General features: G+C 49.8%; 1 protein-coding gene across 2 annotated transcripts; it reads left to right on the top strand.

The window, feature by feature from the left end:
• The first annotated feature begins 718 nt into the window (after positions 1 to 718).
• WSB2 (WD repeat and SOCS box containing 2) lies at positions 719 to 19,579 on the top strand. Of its 2 annotated transcripts, XM_064578465.1 has the most exons (9): positions 719 to 875; positions 7,162 to 7,330; positions 12,316 to 12,560; positions 12,719 to 12,850; positions 15,261 to 15,361; positions 16,502 to 16,674; positions 17,395 to 17,505; positions 17,633 to 17,740; positions 18,574 to 19,579. In XM_064578465.1, the coding sequence occupies exons 1-9, from the start codon at positions 863 to 865 to the stop codon at positions 18,734 to 18,736; spliced, it is 1,215 nt and encodes a 404-aa protein (XP_064434535.1). In that variant the 5' UTR covers positions 719 to 862; the 3' UTR covers positions 18,737 to 19,579. The 2 variants fall into 2 exon arrangements, with proteins under 2 accessions (XP_064434535.1, XP_064434534.1); XM_064578464.1 differs by lacking the exon at positions 719 to 875 and having other exon boundaries at positions 7,128 to 7,330.
• Positions 19,580 to 19,772: the final 193 nt, after the last annotated feature.

Raw genomic sequence — 19,772 nt, 5'->3', positions numbered from 1 at the left:
CCCCCAATTCTCCCCTCGGCCCCCGCTTTTTGTCCCCCCCAGTTCCCTTGATCCCTGGTGTCTTCAGGTCCTCGTTCTCGAGCGACAGCCTCCCTCCCATTCGCTCCCCCCTTTTTCACCTGGTTCCCAGCCCCTCCGGCTTTCTCCCCGCCCCATCGCCCCCAGTTCTCTCATCAGTCCTCCGCTCCCTCCCCTCGGACTCCCTCAGCCCCGCTCCCCGCCGCACCCCCTTTTCTGCTTACACCTCCCGCACCCGCCCCCATCCCCCGTTGTCACCCGCCGCGGTCCTTCCGCTCCCGATTTCCCCCTCCACCCCGTTTCTCCCCCCGCTCCGTTTTCATCCCTTCCGCGCTTCTCTTCAGCCCCGCAGCCCCCGTTTTTAGTCTGCCCTGCTCACCTGCCCCCGCTTTCCCGCAGCCCCGCCCCCCGGATTGTATCCCGTCCCCGTTCACCTGCCCGCCCCCCCATTTTCCCCTCGGCCCCGCCCCCCGGTTTTGTCCCGTCCGCCCGCCCCCCGCGTTCCTCTCAGCTACAACCGTACCTCCCCGCCCCGGTTTTATCCTGTCCCCCTCCTCCCCCGCTTTCCCCGCGGTCCCCCCGCGTTTATTCTGCAACCCCCCCGCCGCCGTTTTTCCCTCGGCCCCGCCCCCCGCGCGTCCCCGCCCGCGCCCGCCGCCATGTGACGGGAAGCAGCTGATGGCCTCTCCGGGCGGCGGCGGCGGGCGCGGCGGCGGCGGCGGCGGCGGGGCCGGGGCCGGGGCCGGGGCCGGGGCGGGGGCGGGCGGCGTGGGGGCGGCATGAGGGCCGGCGCCCCGGGGGGCTGAGGCGCCCGCCGCCTGCCGCGGGGCCGCGCGCGTCCTCCATGGAGGCCGGAGGTGAGCGGGGCCGGGGCGCGCGGGTTCCCGCCGGGCGGGGCCGGGCCGGTTCTCCCGGGGGGGGGCGGGCGGGGGCGCGGGCGCGGCCGTGGGAGGGGCGCGGCGGGGGCGCGGGGGCCTGGGCCGTCCGCGCGGGCCGGCGGCGGGGGGGCGCGCCCGGCGCCCAGCTTTGTTTCACTTTCGCTGTCAGCGGCCGCCACCGCGCCTCCCGCCCGCCGCGGACAGGAGCGGAGGAGCGCGGGCCACCGCGTGCCGGGGATCCCCATGCCCCAGGACAGTGGGGGGCTCCCCCGGCCCGACGCCTACGCCCGGGGGGGCACACGGGGGTGCGCCGGGCCCTCAGGGGGCGGGTGCCCAGGTGCCAGGTGACGCACTTGCGGGTCTGGGTGGGCGTCAGGTCTGCCCCTTAGAAGCGGTGTGATCGTGCACGGGCCACTTAACCCAAGTCTGTTTTGTGTCTGCGAAATGGGATAATAATAGTACGTGCCCCAGTGGGTGGTTGGGAGCTTCCCAACTTGCTATTCGTGAGAATGGGGACTGGGTCCCTATTAAAAAAACCTATTGCGAGCCTCTCCCAACGGAGACTCATTGGGAGAGGTGGGGTGGGGTGGGGCTGGGGATGCTGATCCGGGCTGGCATATTTGATAGGGCAAGTTTAGGATACGTTGATGGGTGAGGTGCATGCCTCTGTCCTGGTTAACAGCTGTCATCAGAAAACTGTGGAAGTCTGAGAATATCGGATATACTTGGAGAGTCAGCCCAAGTGAACGTGTAATCTCGGTGTGCTTGTTAGGCAAAGGCACACCCTCCAGACTATCCCTTCGTCTCCTCCCTTCCAGCCACCTTGCCTCTAAACCCTACCTATACAGAAATTTGGGGTAGGCTTGGGATTTATTCTGGGAGTTCCTACTCTTGAATATCCCTCCATGCTTAAAGGCAGTTTCTTTAGGGAAAGTTCTCAGAAGGGGTCAAGGCCTAGGGTTCAGAATTGTTCCAGAACCTCTTGGTACTCTTCCAGTGAAGTTCAGGCTTCATCTTGCTTGGAGGATTCTGATGGTTGATGTTTGTGTTTCCCTGGCTAGTTTGATGGAGCGGGGGATTGGTGGTGGGTAGGTTCAAATCAGGGTATTCCCTGGGGTGGTGTAACTTTTTAATTTGGGAAATGACATTTCTTTGTTTGCTGTAGTCAGGCATTCGGTAAAAGGTGTAGAGGCAGCTCTCTCTGCCTTCCCATCTAGATAAGGGCTTTCTTTTCAGTGAGTGTGTTACCACTTTTTAAATGGCCCCTACTGTTTGTGTGAATCTTATGTGACTCTTTTTATAGCTTCCGCTGTTGTTTCCATTGACTCCTTATAGTTAAAACTGAAAGCGATCCGTAGCTAGCCTCCCTTTTTAGCTGGAATCTGTTTCCAGTTCTGAGTTTTTCCTAATGATTGACGACCGTGTTTTGGGGTGTGGGCAGAGCTGTTGAGAGCTGCCAAGTTGCTGTAAAAAGAAAAAAAAAGGCCAGAGACTTTTATGTTCTTTTGAAACTGAATAAAGTCCATTGTAATGGGATTACAATGGACAACAGTAGATATCTTCAGAGCAGCGGTTAGAATTCATTTATTCTTTCGACAAATATTTATTGAGTATCTACTGTGTGCCAGGCACTCTCTAGGCCAGCTCTGGCCGATAGAAATATAACGCCACATCTGTAATTTAAAATCTTCTAGTGGCTGCAGTAAAAGAAGCAAAGCAGGTGAAACCAATTTTAAAATTGTAGCTGTCAATCCAACAATGTCTAAAATATTACCATTGCAACATGTAATCACAATTATTGATATATTTTAGATTTTTTTTTTTTTTTTTTTTGGTACTAAGTTCAAAATACGGTGTGTGTTACATTCCTAACAGCCCAGCTCAGGTCGGACTTGGCATATTGCAAATGGTGGTCAAGTGTGGCTAGTGGTTAGTGTATTGGGCAGTGCAGCTCAGCTGCAGCGGGCAGAGAGGCAGGTTTGGGGTGTGGGTTGGGAAGAGCTAGACAGTAAATGTATAAAAGCAAGTAAGCAGGGGCGCCTGGGTGGCTCAGATGGTTAAGCGTCTGCCTTTGGCTCAGGTCATGATCCCGGGGTCCTGGGATCGAGTTCAGCATCGGGCTCCCTGCTAGGCGGGGAGCCTGCTTCTCTCTCTGCCTCTGCCTCTCTCTCTCTCTCTCTCTCTGACTCTCATGAATAAATAAATAAAACATTTAAAAAAAAAAAGCAAGTAAGCAATTAAGACGAGAGGAGTGAGTGGTGCCTCTAAAGAACATTGAACGGAGGGAAAGGAAAGTGACGGAGCCACTTGAGACAGTGAGGCCAGGAAGGTCTTTGAGAACGTGACATCAACCCTGAGCCCTGCCATGGTAAGATGGAGCAGTCAGATCTGCTCCAGGGATCTGCGGCCTGCCAGGCAGTTTTCTGGACCTGTGGAAGAGCCAGTGTCAAGGTGATGAGGCAGGACAAATCACCAGGCTCCCTGCTGGCTGGAGTCATTGCTTCCATCTCTGTGTTCAGGTGAATCTCCTTGCACAGAAGAAGCTGATAATAAATATCTTTCCATTCAGCCTGGTCGTCCAAATACATCCCAGTGTTTAACTAGAACACGCAGCTCCGTGGGCCTTTTCACCACAAAGGACCACGGCAGGTACGATCCCGGATGAAAGCTGGATCCTCTTGGCTCTGGTTTTTTAAGTTCTGCGCTAACTATGGCTTCTCCATCCCCCTTCCCCCGCAGCAGCCAAGTTTTGTTTGGGCCCAGACTCTGCTTCAGAATTTCCTGAGTTCTAGAAATGAAGAGACAGGAGTCACTGAGTTTTTTCTTCTTTTAGCTCCTGGATTCCTGAGCCTGAAATAGCAGGAGATTAAATCTCCAAATCACAGAAATAGAGTGTGAAATCTGGGTATGGCTCATGTTTAAGAAGCATTTCATGTGAAATGTTTGGCATAGGCAACATAATAGTCTAAGGGGCTTCATTTTGTTTGTATTTAAAGAGGTATACCATGTATATTTATTCAACAAATACTTACTGCCTGCCTGCTCTCTGCCAGGAACTCTGCTGGGCACTGCGGATAAACATACGAGGTCCCTGCTTCCGTGGAGTTGATGTCCTGGTTGGGGGGAGACCGATTGCTAATCGTAATGGTGATTGTGCTGTAAAGAACATGATGTGAGGAGGGATTATGAAGGACATTGACTTGGGGTCAGAGAAGGGCTCGTGAAGGAGTTGTTATTTGAGCCAAGACTGAATGAAGAGAAGGTGCCAGTCATGGAAGGGCGTTCCAGGTGAAGAGACTAGCTGGTGCAAAGGCCCTAAGGTCGGAACTAATTGAGCACAGTCAAGGGGTGAGTGAAGGCTAGAGCCAGGGCCAGGGAGGGGAGAGTTATAAGCCCAGGTGGGAGATGAAGGCCAGGGGCCAGGTTATGCAGGACATCAAGGGCATGGTAAGGAGCTTGAATTTTATTCTTTTTTTTTTTTAATTTTATTTATTTATTTGAGAGAGAGGAAGAGAGAGAGAACAAGCAGGGTGAGGGGCAGAGGGACAAGCAGACTCTTGGATGAGCGAGGAGTCTGACACGGGGCTTGATCCCAGGACCCCGGGATCATGACCTAAACTGAAGGCAGAGTCTCAACGGACTGAGTCACCCAGCGCCCCTTGAATTTTATTCTAAGAGTAGTTGAAACTGATCACTCTAGGAGGTGAGGATTGGGGGTGGGGCAGAGTGGAAGCTAGGAGAGCAGTTGCAGGGCTGCTCAGTGAGAGATGATATTGATGAGATGGTTTGCATAGATTAGAATAGTAGCCATGGAGATGGAGAGAAGGTAGGTTTGCCAAGCCTTTTGGAAACAGCCTCGATAGAGCTTGTTAATGGATTTGGTTGGGGAAGTAAAGAAAAGAGAGAAAACAGGGAGGACCCCTTTTTATATTGTGCAGAGCCTCCATGGTGTCAAAAGGATAGATAATGTGCCCGTTGTGGGGGAAGTGAGCCAAGTGTGAATATTATCAGGGTGGAATAAAGACGGTTCATCCCCTAGATAAAAATGTGCCTCCAGATCAGTCGATGTCATTTAATATTTGACTACATCGGAGTCGTAACCCCCAGTTACGACGACCAAAAATGTCTCCAGACATTGCCACCTGTCCCCAGAGGACACAATCTGGTGAGAACCCCTGGATTACCTGAAGGAGGCATTGACAGATTAGGGCTAGGTCACCACTAGGAATAATGAGAATGAAGACACCACCGCAGGTTTGCTGGGTAGCATTGAGAGACCTGTTTTGGATTTAAAATGTAAAGTAACTTCTTACCATGCCGAAATTCCCATCCAAAGGAGTGTGTTCCTATAGACACGTAATCGTATAAATGACAAGATCCCATGTACAAACATGTACAGATTTCAGGAGAATTACCTGGGCCTATACAAATGCCAGTTTAGACAGACCTAATGTATTAAAACCTAGATTTATACATAGAACTTCAGGAAATGAATATTCTCTTTGCAAAGGAAACTTACTTTTCTTTAAATAGCAAAGCCACCAAAGGCTTGATGGATTAAAATTCTATTTAAAGACAGACTCTTCAGCAACACATTTATTTTATAAAACAAGGTAGTACCCACACCTTCTATAATGCATATACCAGGAAATATTATATATATATGTATATAAATATCATATACAGATAGGCATCTCGCTATATATGCATGTTTACCATCTGTTTCATTAAACCCAAGATACAATGGTTCTTACTTATCACTGAGAAAAAATACTGCTTATTTAACTAAAAATTCATCGTTTGTAGGGCACATCCTGATTTCGGCGAGATCAAAATGAGAGAAGACATATAAAGGTGTATCCTAAAATAAATGAAATAGGGCTGTTTAAATTAGCATCTATCTGGTAACAGTTATAAAAGGGTCAAGGTCTTGAAACTACTGAGGTGGAACATAGACATCAGGAAGTGACCTCTTTCAGAGTGGAAGCCAGTATTTATATATATATATACATTTTTTTAAAGATTTTATTTATTTATTTGAGACAGACAGAATGAGAGAGCACATGAGAGGGGGGAGGGTCAGAGGGAGAAGCAGACCCCCCGCCGAGCAGGGAGCCCGATGCGGGACTCGATCCAGGGACTCCAGGATCATGACCTGAGCCGAAGGCAGTCGCTTAACCAACTGAGCCACCCAGGCGCCCCGGAAGCCAGTATTTATATTAGTGTGTATCATAATCATAATTAATGGGCAAAAAATCAGTCCTGAACGCCTTTAACTTGTGAGCTTCGTCAGCCATTGAGAACCTTCCACTGAGTGGAGACTTGAACTAGGAACTGCCCTTCAGGTGGCAGGAGAAGCCCCAATCCAGCACCAGCTCTTCACGAGGCACTGTGCTAGGCCCCGAGAGAAATGAAAATGAAATCATTTTGGTGTTTGAACAGGGTGCTTAAATTCTGGTGGAGGGTGGGCCAGAAGGAAATTTGTAACTGTAGGAGAGAATGAAGTAGGGGGGTAGGAGGCCCAGGCTCCCCTGCCCTTACTGTGGACGCAGGTGGGAGCCTTGGAATGCATTTGAGAGAAACGTGACGTGTATTTTAGCTTCAGCAGGGGGGATGGGGAGGGGGAAGGGCAGGAAAAATCAGGGGAGTCTCGTGAAAGATCTGGGCAAGTTGGGATGAAGGCTTAAACCAGAACGGAGGTGGAAAGTGGGAGGCCAGATCCAGAGGTCCGAGCGGCAGGAAGCAGGGCAAGTGCCTTGGTGATGGGGAGGAGGCTGGTGAGCGGTGGGGAGCCTTGGAGTTCCAGACATGCCTTCTAGGCCTCCCTCCCGGTGGCAGGTTCTTTTGAGGAGACCTTAAATACACTGGAAGGCCTCCTAATCTGCACCATCTAGCCTGGTCCCAGCCTGGGCCGGCTCTCCTTTCTTCCTCTTCAGGCATTCATAGGAAAATGAGGCCTCCATTCACTGAGTTCACTCGCACAAAGGTTACTCTGAGTCAGGGTTAACCAGCGGTGGCCAGGGCCAGGGCTGAGTAACCGCACTGGAATGTGGCCTGTGGCTACTGTTCTTGGGCAGGTCATTTAAATGACAACTCCCTCCCGGAGTCCAGAGTATCACCCCTCAGCCTGGGGAGACAGCGGCTCTCCTGGGTCTGAGTCAGCCCGGTGGTCCGGAGCCTGGCTCCCCACTCCCCCCCCCCCCCCCCCCCCCCCCCGCCGAGGCAGCGAGGGCGTTCCCCTGAATCATGCTGTCTCCCGTCTCAGAGGAACCGCTGCTGCTGGCCGAGCTCAAGCCGGGGCGCCCTCAGCAGTTTGATTGGAAGTCGAGCTGTGAGACCTGGAGCGTCGCCTTCTCCCCGGACGGTTCCTGGTTCGCTTGGTCTCAAGGACACTGCATCGTCAAGCTGATCCCCTGGCCGCTGGAGGAGCAGTTGTAAGTTCTCAGACCCCCAAGCCCAGAGGAGCGAGGGAATCCTCACGATGGGGGACCTGGAGCACTTTCCCCCATGACTCCCTGCCCTTTGGGGTCTTCCCGCCCGAGAACAGGAGAGGGAGAACGGCCGAAAACAGTTCAGGAATTGATCATTGGGGTTTCCAGAGCCCCACGGTCGGTACGTGGGAAAATTAATTCTGTGGAGGTCATGTTAGCCCCGCTGTTACTTTTTAGCAGCTTTATTGAGATGTAATTTACATACCATACAGTCTGCGCCTTTAAAGTGTACAGTTCAGTGGCTTTTAGTGCATTCAGGAAGTTGTGCGGCTCTCACCATGATTAATCTCAAAACCATTGTCATTGCCACAGAGAGCAGCCCCACATCCCTCACTTGTCATCCTCCAGTCTCACTCTGCTCTCCAGCCCAGAGCGGCCGCGAATCCCCTTGCCGTCTTCATAGATTTGCTTATTCTGGACTTTACACATACATCGAATTGTACACCGCGGAGTCTTTTCTGACGGGTTTCTTGCACTTGGGAGAATGTTTCCAGTCATCCCTCTTACAGCGTGTATCAGTACATCATTTCCCGTACTGCCAGATAATATTCCATTGTACGGAGACAGCGCACCTTGCATAGACATTTATCAGTTGCTGGAGAGTTAGATGGTTTTCCCTTTTTGGCTATTACGAATAATACCACTGTGCACATTTACGTACGGGTTTTTGTTTTTTGTTTTTTGTTTGTTTTTATGGACATAGGCTTACAGTGTTTCTCTGCTTGAGAAACAGACTGGTGCCCGAGGTGGTTGCCCCGTTTTGCAATCCCACCAGCCGATGTGTGAGATTTCCATATCCCCCACACCCTCACCAACACTTGTTATTGTCTTTTTTATTCTAGCAGAACAATCCTGGTAGGGTGGGAAGTGGCATCTTATTGTTTGGATTTGCATTTCCTGATGGCTTCGGAGGTGGAGCACCTTGTGCTTCTTGGCCTGTCCTGTATCTTCTTTGGAGAAATGTCCGTTCACATCCTTTGCCCATATTTAAGTTGGGTTTTTGTGTTTTCCTTTATGGACCAAATTTAGTTTCTGGTATTAACTAGTTTCTTTCCTTGGGCTGGACAGGGCCCAGTGTCTGAGTGCTGTGAGCTCCAGGTGAGATGGCCCAGCTGGGACAGGGCGACTCCATTGATTCAGTCAGTGTGTGTTGGACATCTTTGCCTGACACGGAGCCTAGGGGCTGGGAACCTTGAAATAAATCAAACACGGCCCCTGCCCTTGAGGGCCTCATTTGTTTTGCTTTGGGCATTTCTTACAAATTGTATGTTAGATTTAAGTGTTTCATCAGTTCAGTGTGAGACTCGTGGCCTTGAAAGTGGGTCCCGCCAACAAGAGCGTGCTGAGATGCATACTTGGGCGCTGCTGGGATTGACCGGTGTGAATCTGGCTGTTTGGCAGTATGGATCGAGGACCTTGAAAATGTTCCTCTCGCTACTAGGAATCTCAGAAATGGGGTCATCTATTTCCATACACTGATTTTCACTGCGGAATTAGCTCTGTAGTAGTGAAAAACCAGAAATCCTGGTGATGAGAGAGAGGATGGTAAGGGAAATTATGGCAATGCCATAGGATATATTTTGCAGCCATCAGAGAGGTTTTTTTGTTTTTTTTTTTTTAATCATTATTTTCAGTTCCTTCTGTGGTCAGTTTAATGAGAATGCCAAGGTCTTCCCATTTTTTATTGATCTCCTACTCTAAATGCGAGAGACTCAACTTTATATCCAGTCCAGTACAAGTTTATGGTCTGAAAAAGTGTCTTTTATTTTTATTTGTTTTTTAAAGATTTTATTTATTTGAGAGAGCGAGCGAGCATGAGCGGGGTGGAGGGGCAGAAGGAGAGAGAGAAGCAGACTCCCCGGTGAGCAGGGAGCCCGATGCAGGACTCGATCCCAGGACCCTGGGATCATGACCTGAGCCGAAGGCAGATGCTTAACCAACTGAGCCTCCTAGGTGCCGGAAAAAGAATCTTTTAAAAAGCATACAAATGGAAACTCTGTTTGCCTGAAATCAGTGTTCTATTCAAACATACACATCACTATAGGTAAATATATCTGTCCAGTATGAACTCAGGAAAATGGAAATTTGAGTATTAATCCTTTTTGTGTATCTATTGCTTAATATAATGAGAGAAATGTTACTGTTTAATATGTTAAGTGAGAAGTTACTTATTTTAGGGAAAAATCACACATTTTGAAGAATAATAACTTAGGAAAATGCTTATAAGGCTTAATGAAAATAGTAAGCTATTAACTATATATGTAATATCCCAAGTTTGTCTTTTAAAAATATATGTAGGGCGCCTGGGTGGCTCAGTTGGTTAAGCGACTGCCTTCGGCTCAGGTCATGATCCTGGAGTCCCGGGATCGAGTCCCGCATCGGGCTCCCTGCTCGGCGGGGAGTCTGCTTCTCCCTCTGACCCTCCTCCCTCTCATTCTCTCTGTCTCAAATAAATAAAAATTAAAAAAAATCTTTTAAAAAAATATATATGTATATATGTACAAATAAAAACTTACAGTGAAATGTTTACTGTGGTGTTAGGATTATGGGTAATTTTTATTTTATTACTTGTCTCACTTCCAAATTTTTCCCACAGTTCTCTATTACTTTTATAATTGAAAATAATTGTTATTTTTTTGTTTTTTGTTTTTTTTAAGATTTTATTTATTTATTTGTCAGAGAGAGAGACAGCGAGAGAGGGAACACAAGCAGGGGGAGTGGGAGAGGGAGAAGCAGCTTCCCGCTGAGCAGGGACCCCGATGTGGGACTCGATCCCAGGGCCCTGGGATCATGACCTGAGCCGAAGGCAGACGCTTAGTGACTGAGCCACCCAGGCACCCGAAAATAATTGTTATTTTAAAAGTCCTTTAAAAGGGGAAATCTGAAGTCGTTAGATTCTTGTTCAGATTGTTACATATTTAAAAAAAATAATAGTGCTTTTAGTACTGAGCGAATAATTGGTACTAACCAAATAATTGTACTGCTTTTAGAAATGCAGTTTTTAGAAACTTGAATTTCAGTGAAGTTAAATTCCCCCAGTGACTCTGCCTTGCCCTTAGCTGTTCCTTTCCCATGCATATACCCCCCATCTCCCATGTAACTCGTCCCTTGACTCATTGGCAAATTCAGAAGTCCAGGGGATCTAGTGAGTAGTAGGCCTGGATACCCAAGACTTGAGTTCTAGTTCCAGTTTGGCCCCCCGATTTTGTGACCCTAGGAAAGTTAACTCTACCCCTAAAATGGAGGGTTTAGTATCTCTTTCTAGAGAAATTAAATTTATATTAAAATGAATTAATACGCATATGTGCTTTAATTCCTGTGGAATAAGGTAGCTACAGATTATTCCTTAGTTCGAATGCAGAATTTAGGATTTTATAAAAAATAAAACAAAAGTGGCTTCGATGGCACCCAGCTGTCCTACAGAGCTTTCCCTGTAGCTTGCCTTTTCCACGCTGCCTCCCTGGATGGCCGACTGAGGCCCCTGCGCCAGGGCCAGGCAGCTCCGTGAGGTGTGGGGATTGAGCAGGGTCAGTCGAAAAGACATTCATTATCACATTCGGATGCTTGTCAGGACAACAAGTTTTCAAACTCCATTTGGCCATTGAGACCTGGGGTCAGCACACGTTTCCTTTGAAGGCTCAGGTGGTAAATGTTTTTGGCTTCGGGGGCCATCTGGTCTCTGTTGAGACTCCTCCCCTCTGCTCTTAGGGCGTGAAAGCGGCCATTGACGGCGTGTGATCAAATGAACGTGGTTCCAATAAAACTTTATCTGTAAAAACAGAATGCTGGCCTGGACATAGCTTGCCAAGCTCTGATTTGGACTAAAAGAGTTTTAGAGCTGATGGAGCCTATATTTGCCTCAATTCCTCCCTTCTAGTTTTATAGGTGAGCTTGGTTTAAATTCTTTAATATATTTCAACCACACACTTGGCAAAAATATGATTTACTTCCAACTTTGGGGGAACAAGTCTGAGGCATAGAGGTCCAGTTACATATACGTTGACTATAGGATTTTTCACGGAACTGGGTTCCAGCTTCATCATCTTCATTTCCCTGAGTTTGATACATCCCAGCATGTGGTCAGGGTCACACAGAAAAGTAGAACTTAATACTTGCACTGATAAAATGTACTGCAGACAGGAAACTTCGAGTTTGGGGGCTGAATCCCAGGGCTGTCCAGCTGCTCAAGCCTATGAGATGTGGTCTGGCGGGGCAGTGGTGGGCAGGGCCTAGATCTTAGGGAGTGAGTCTCACAGAGCTTATCTGGGTCGTGTTTCACCGTAAGTAGAACGTAAAAGGAGCGGTTCAGGCCACGGGATCTTTGAGGTCGGTGCAGCTCTGCAGTCGTGGGCTCTTTCTCTCCTCGATCTCCCCACTGGTCGGTTCCTGTGCTGGATGTACCCAGAGAAGTAAGTGAAAGAGCCTCACTAATTGCTTGGAACATAGTGAGGGAAGGTGGAAACCAGCTTGTACCAAGCAAATGTGTGGGCCAGAAAAGGATTTATTTTCCTGCTCCTTGGACCTTTCGAAGCTAGGGGCTCATCAGGCAGGGGAGCAGCAGATGGGTATTCAAGTTCTAAGATCTGTCCTAGTTCCAAACCTACGGCATGCTTTCTTCCTCGTGGGAGAAACTGAGTGCATCTTTCCTTCCATGCACCAAACCTGAGAGAACTTTCTGAGGAAGCGTAGGGCTCCCTGGAGCTTCTGTGATCTAGTTATCCCACAAGGCAGGTCACCCCACTGCAGGGCTGTCACAAATGGGATGAACCAAGGCTAATGAAGTCATTGTTACATGCATTCTAAAAAGAAATTAAATTCACCAAAGGCCAATTTGTTTCTAGAACCTTAATGTCTTAGTATCATGGAATGAATAGTTGGTTGACTTGGTGACACTTTTTGACTCATTAAGGAATCTCTGCTTCCTCCAGCATCCCTAAAGGGTTTGAAGCCAAAAGCCGAAGCAGCAAAAATGATACAAAAGGGCGAGGCAGCCCAAAGGAGAAGACTCTGGACTGTGGGCAGATCGTCTGGGGTTTGGCCTTTAGCCCGTGGCCTTCTCCACCCAGCAGGAAGCTCTGGGCACGCCACCATGCCCAAGTGCCAGACATCTCTTGCCTGATCCTTGCTACGGGACTCAATGACGGGCAGATCAAGATTTGGGAGGTGCAGACAGGTAGGTCATTTCTGGCCGGGGCAAGGTCCCAGGATGCATGCATGTTCTCATCAGGGACCAGACAGGCTACCGGCCCCCCAGGTGGCTGAGGGGTGTAGCCGTGACCGGCAGGCCAGGTGCCTCCTCTCCCTGACCGAGTGCCCCTGCTCCCACGCCAGGGCTCCTGCTTTTGAATCTTTCCGGCCACCAAGATGTCGTGAGAGATCTGAGCTTCACACCCAGTGGCAGTTTGATTCTGGTCTCGGCATCTCGGGATAAGACTCTTCGCATCTGGGACCTGAACAAACATGGTATGAAAGTGATGGAACTGCTGGGCAGCTCCCCAAAATACTCTATTTGCCCCCTTCTCACTTTTGTCTTAGAAGTATTTCTCAACCGATTTTCCTAAGGACCCGTGAAAGACATTTTTCTCTAATCACACACCCACCTCGTCCCTGTGAGATATTAATACCAAAAATACACTATTTATGCACTGAATGCATATCTATGCTTTGTACATAAGAAAAAGGTAAGATTTTTTTTTTTTTTGGTTACTGAGCAGCACTTTTGACCCCTACTGATAATCACTCCTATTGAAAATAGATGCTGTGGTGTGAGTTTTCTCAGCCGTGGCGCTATTGACATCTGGGGCACGCGAAGTCTTTGTTGTAGGCTGTCCTGGGCCCTCCAGGATGTTGAGGAGCATCCCTGGACTACCCACTAGATGCCAGAAGCACCTTCTCTAGTTGTGACAGCCAGAGTGTCTCCAGCCATTGCCCCCCGTCCACGTGAAGGGCATCGTCTCCCCGGGTTGAGAACCACCAGCCTAGAGGAGGTCGTCCGTGTTGGTTACTTCCTGTTAGAAATAGTTTCATGTAAAAAAAAAAAAAAAGAAAAGAAAAGAAATAGTTTCTTTGTGAAGTGGAATCTTTGCCCAGAAGGATTCTCTTAGCTAGAGGGGGTCAACTTTTGCGGAATTTTGCTTTGAGCAGAACCGTATACAGAGGTGGCCCGTACATCTCTGGTACTGATCTTTAACCAGAAAGGTGACACAGGGAAGAGGAATTTATTGTCAGGCCCTTTCTTCCCCACATGGGCAGGGATGCAGGGGCCGGAGGGAGGTGGAAGGAGGAAACGGCGACGGGGACAGTTGATAGAGAGGCACAGTCGCCCCCAGTAATGCAAAGGCACTGGTACTCGTGCCTCAGCCGTGACTGTGCCAGCCCCCCAACCACGAGAGGGGACCTACTCCTGCCCTCTGAGACTCCAGCCTGATGACTTGTCCCACTGCCAAGGAGGTGCTTGTGGTGTCCTCCTCTGATGGCATCTGGTCACCAAGAGAACTCTGGTAGTTTCTGCCCTTCGCTGCGGAACTTGAAGTCACAAGACAGGCCGGCTGCTTGGGAAGGCTTCTCCAGGGCAGCGCCATTTTTAATGTGTATCCAGAGGCAGCTTGCCATCATGTAAGGAAGATTCTTGAAGTGACTTTAAAATCTTCCGGTGACTGGGAAGAGAGGACTAGCTGAAGGGGGCTGGGAGCGGGCGAGTACACGAGGGCTTTCTCAGGAGGGGCGGCGATGAAGTAGTGTTCCTGGGTACGGGGCCCTGCCCTACCATCCTGCCTAAATGTGTTCAGCACTCAGAACCACCCGGGGTGGGGGGGTGCTTGGGACTGCTCTTACCGTGATAGCTGAAGAAACCATGACTTCTTACAAAAATACTATATACACCCACATATATATATACGTGTATACACAAACTCTTAAATGCATTTGCAGCAGTATATATGTTCATGAAAGTTTTTTCCTTTTTTTTTTTGTATTGGTTTTCACCCCCCCACCCCAGTCTCTTTCCCTATCTCATCCTCCCCTCGACTGTCTTCCCGGAAATCCCCCTGCAGCCTCAGGACCCATGCTAAGAGCCTTCTGTATTTCCCTCGGTGTCCTACTCACACTCAGACACACTTACGGACTTTGTGGTCGTTCCACAAAAATAGACTCATATTCCTTACATTTTTTCCACGGAACATGGAAAATCTAGATCCTTAATACCATCTGAATTAATGGGGTAGAAACGTATGCCATATATTCACCTGTTCTGTTATTATGCTTACGGATGGGCCTTTAATTTTTCCCCCAAACTCAGAACTGGAGCAATTCTGTGAGTGGCCCCGGGGCACGTGCTGAGTCATCAGCGGAGTCAGGGTTCAAACCCGGGTTCGCCTGACGGCAGAGCACGTGGGCCTCATTGCTCTGCGCGGTGGCTCAGCCAGACACCCTGGCGAGGGTGAGAGTGTGCGGTGGGACCCTTGGGAGGGGGAGACCATTACAGAGCGTCAACGACAGGAGTGAAGATAAAACATTCTCACATTTGCAAGGATGCTTCCAACTATTAGAGGTGGTTGGGGGGCCCTGGAAAGAATGTTCTCTGCTAGCAAAGGGATCTGTCAGATGTGATCTGTGTACAGCCTTTATCGCACCAGTCTTGGGGATTTTGGTGAAACAGAAGGTAGTGATCTCCTTGGGGATTACACTGTCGTATAAATAGATTTCAGGTGTTTAAATGACAACTCCTGGCATATTTCTTTCTCTGCCTTGAAAAGAAGGGGCCTTTGGGCTCAGGCGATAGGACACCAGGTGGGTCAGCCATGCCTCCCGGGCCTTCGGGCCCCCGGCTGCGTGGTTTCGCGAACTGGCTCACCCTGTGCCCCTCTCTGTGCAGGTAAACAGATCCAGGTGCTCTCGGGCCACCTGCAGTGGGTTTACTGCTGCTCCATCTCGCCCGACTGCAGCATGCTGTGCTCGGCCGCTGGAGAGAAGTCGGTAAGGCTCATGTCGGGCGCTGCCTCCGTTGCCCGCGTGCGGCGAGACCAGGAGGCCTGAGCGGGCCTGGTGAGGGAGAGGGTGGGTAGGGCCCGCACCTCCAAACCCCTCCAAACCCGGCTGCAAAGCAGCCCCGGCAGGACGCGTGCTCGTGGGCCGGGTCCTCCTGTACGTCGTCGCCTCTCTTGATTTGCGTGTTGACATAAACCGAGAGGAGGTGTTGAAGGACATGGATTGCCCTCATCACCGGAGGAGGGCTGTTTGCCTTTACAAAACGGTAAAGGTGTGCTTTTTAAATCTCTTCCCCTTGGAGTCTCGAGATTTTGAAAGTTGCAACCCCTATATGAATCGCAATTTCCCTCCTTTGAACAATTTCATTTGAATCTGTGTGATGGGAGTTTCCATTTCAAATCAGAATGTACGGTTACTTGTTGAACTTTGTTCTGAAGTCCTGTTGTTTAAGAAAGTATTAGAAACCCAAGAACAATTTGGGAACAGTGTGTTTGTCTGATTTTACATCTGCATCGAGCTGTTTGCCGTGACTGAGCCGGCAAAGGGAAGAGTTCACTGTGTGGTACGGCCCAGGTTGGTTAATCATTCATTTGGGGTTTGGAACTACGTGATGGCAAGTTTTCTTCAAGGGGAGAAAATAAAATCCCATTTTTCATGATTCTCAAAAAGATTTCAAGCGATGAGCTGTGTCAGACGTCCGCACAGTTGTGGGGCACATTCCCACTGCTCTGTAAACACGTGTAAAATGGCTCGGCAAGGTGCCACCGCTCTGGTGGGAGCCCCGGGGCTCACCTCTGACCCCTATTTTTGCTTTTAACTGAGAGGACAAGATAGCGCTTTATCAGCACACGGTGTGATTTTGCAAACAGGGCTCAGAAGCAGAACCGAGAAGCCTCTACGGGTACACTTTAGCCGCTAGTCTTCCTGAGCTTGGCTGGGCGCACTCTCCCTTGGACTGCGCTCCTTGAACTTGTGCGCTGGTCGGCACCTCGGGAGCTCCGACCTGGTGCTCCACCTAAGCCTCTGTGACACGGAGTGGAGAGCTTGGCTTCATCCGGCACTGCCGTGTCGTTGGCTTGCTGTGCGAACTGTCGCTGCCCCTAACCGGGCACTTGTTCCTTCGCACAGGTGTTCCTGTGGAGCATGCGGTCCTACACGTTAATCCGGAAGCTAGAGGGCCACCAAAGCAGTGTTGTCTCTTGTGACTTCTCCCCCGACTCCGCCTTGCTTGTCACGGCCTCTTACGACACCAACGTGATCATGTGGGACCCCTATACTGGCGAGAGGCTGAGGGTACTCCAGTAAGGACGGGATCCCTGCTTCGGACCGTGTTGCGGGGGGCACTGATGAGAAGGCTGCCTTGGGTTCGGCATGGCCCGTATGGGGTCGGGGGCAGGGGAAGCGGCTGCGGGGCGGGGGGGGGGGGGGGGGGCGGCTAGCGCCTGGGTAGAAGGCACAGAGTTCAGGCCTTCCGAGGCAGTGGCATGCCGTGGCACTTCATTGTCACTTACATGGCTCCCGATGTGGGAGGCCGTGCATGTCTCTGGATTCAGCGTTAATGAAACCTCAAAGTGACTCTTTCTTTCCATTTACTAATAACCAGAGTAGCAAGTTCAGAATGATCCTCTTACTGAAACTGGTATTTCCAAAATGAATTTTCATGTTCTCACAAACTTGGGTCTTTTTCTCTTTGTCTCTGTTGTTTTCTGAGGCAAATAATAGGTAGTCCTATAATTATCATGTATCTTAGCTGAAAAAAGACTTTCAGTTTGTACTGTGGCATTGAAGTGAGGGCTGACCTACTTTGCATAAGGAAATTAGCACGGGGAGTGTAACCCTTCAGCCCCTTACGCGAGACGCTTAGGAAATGCGCTTTTTCCCCCCACTCTGCTTATCCCACGGTTTTCCACAGGGGGTAAGGATGGGTCTTTGAGCCCATCATAGCCCCGGCATTGGAATGAAGCTGGAGGGTGGGGGGTGGCCATCACCCCAGGCCGACCGTCCTATTTCTTTCTCCTCAGCCACGCCCAACTTGACCTCCCCATGGACGACAGTGATGTGCACATTAGCTCCCTGAGATCTGTGTGCTTCTCTCCCGAAGGCTTGTACCTTGCCACGGTGGCAGATGACAGGTAATGCGGAGACATCTCGGTGTGTGGCCTCAGAGCAAGTCCTCACAAGTCACTGTAGCATTCCCCCCCTCTGGGGCTGGCCCCCCTGTCTGCTAATGTGCGAACATTTCTTTTCTCTCTCGTCCAGACTCCTCAGGATCTGGGCCCTGGAACTGAAAACTCCAGTTGCGTTTGCTCCTATGACCAATGGTCTTTGCTGCACATTTTTTCCACACGGTGGAGTTATTGCCACAGGGTATGTGTCTGATAGCTGAACAGATGGGGCGCGGTTTCTGCTGAGTGTATCGCGTAGCTTTTTAAGGAGAGCAAGGATCTAGAATGTTCTTGCCTATGATGAAGCCTTTAAAGGAAATCTAAGAGGACACAAAATGCTAATATTCTATTCTGCCAGTACAGGTTATCATTTACTCTTTTTTTTTTTTTAAGATTTTATTTATTTGCGAGGGAGAGAATGAGAGACAGAGAGCATGAGAGGGAGGAGAGTCAGAGGGAGAAGCAGACTCCCTGCTGAGCAGGGAGTCCGATGCGGGACTCGATCCCGGGACTCCAGGATCATGACCTGAGCTGAAGGCAGTCGCTTAACCAACTGAGCCACCCAGGTGCCCTATCATTTACTCTTAATATTTAATCTAAGAGTAATTAAAGAGCTCTGATTCATGCCACTTAATGGGCCACGTCCACAAGGAGGCCTAAGTCGGGATGATGCAGAATTTCTGAGAAACCACTTGGGGCAGAGACCACCTTGCAGGGAGCATCTGTAATTCAGGAGGTGGCACTCTTCCCTCTGTTGCATTGGAACTCACGGTGTGATTCAGAAGGGACCGAGCTCACAGATAGCACTTTGGTATCAAGTGTCTTGAGTTCTTCTGATCCTCTCAGCGGCCTTAATTATTCAGCATCACAGCCTTTACATCCATTTCGACCATTAGGGTTGCATTTAAGGGCCGCATTGCACTCCCCGGGTGTCTCCTGCTAACACAAGTCAGAGTCGAAACATTAATACCCATCACCGTGAAACTGTGTGTTTCCAAGGTCTCACTTAAAGCGTCCGTTTCTGTTCTGTTTCAGGACAAGGGACGGCCACGTCCAGTTCTGGACAGCTCCTCGGGTCCTGTCCTCACTGAAGCACTTATGCCGGAAAGCCCTTCGAAGTTTCCTGACCACCTACCAAGTGCTAGCACTGCCGATCCCCAAGAAAATGAAAGAGTTCCTCACATACAGGACTTTTTAAGCCACGCGCCATAGTCTTACTTGTTTGCTTGTAGCAGGAACAAGCTTCCTGGCAGAGGAGTAGCTGGGAACGATGGGCCAAACAGCTGGTCTTCGACTGAAATAGAATTTCTCTTTGAGATGGTGAGCAGAGTGTAGCTAAAGCAGATGCTGGCGGACTGGTCATCCAGGTGTTCCTGTGTGACCTGCGGCAGTCAGTCATAGAGGGGCTCGCAGCCTTACCTGAAATCCTCAGCCCACTAACAAACGGCAACATCAGACACTTTGTCAAGTCCTTCCGATTCAGAGTGCAGTGACTCATGTTGATTTGATAAGCAGAGTAACCAGGCCTCGAGAGCCTCTCTGCTGGGGCAGGTTATTCCCTTGACCGGCGAGTGGGCAGGTGTTGGCTTGTGCCTAGTACTTGTCATTGTCGTGTTTCAGACGCAGTGGTGACGTTGTTTAAAAAGTTCTCTCCTGCCGTGTCAGAGTGGCTTTGCTGTTGGCAAGTGCTTGCCTTCCTCGAGCTCCCCTCTGGCCAGCAGGACCGAGTTTTCATGGAGCCGTCTGCTGGGAGGTCAGAGCTAGATTACAGGGCGCTCAGAGGTGTGCTCCTGACTGATACACTAGAAACGGCTTTTTTTTTTTTTTTTTTTTAATCAGTGGTGTGCATGTGCCGGAGATGACAAACGTGTGTGTCCGGGTACCCGGGGACGTATTCCTCAACTGCATGACTGTCCAAATGGCGGCTGACTTGTCAGCAGCTTGCTGTTTGCAGCCTATTTATTTGTATTTTCTCAACAGATGTTAAGGTACAACTGTGTTTTTCTCCCTGGTATCTAAAAACTATAGTTCTTAAGTCGAACAGTTGTGAAGATGTCTCTTCTTCGTTGTGTAGAGAATTGGTGTTCTCGCCGCCTTGGCAAGCTGATTGTCACGTACAAGGTCTGACTTCGCTGCTTTGCCTCATCGGACCAACCAGCCCGGTTCACCCCTTACCAAAAACAGCTCCTTGAAAGTACTGTTCTCCTTCAGTGGCGTGTAGTTCTCTGATCAAG

The sequence above is a fragment of the Mirounga angustirostris genome, unplaced genomic scaffold, assembly GCF_029215605.1.
Source record: "Mirounga angustirostris isolate CCGP_5_RB_7025 unplaced genomic scaffold, mMirAng1.0.hap1 SCAF_14, whole genome shotgun sequence".
NCBI lineage: Eukaryota > Metazoa > Chordata > Mammalia > Carnivora > Phocidae > Mirounga > Mirounga angustirostris.
The sequence above is the reverse complement of the archived record's forward strand: the minus strand, read 5'-3'. Positions and strand labels throughout refer to the sequence as shown.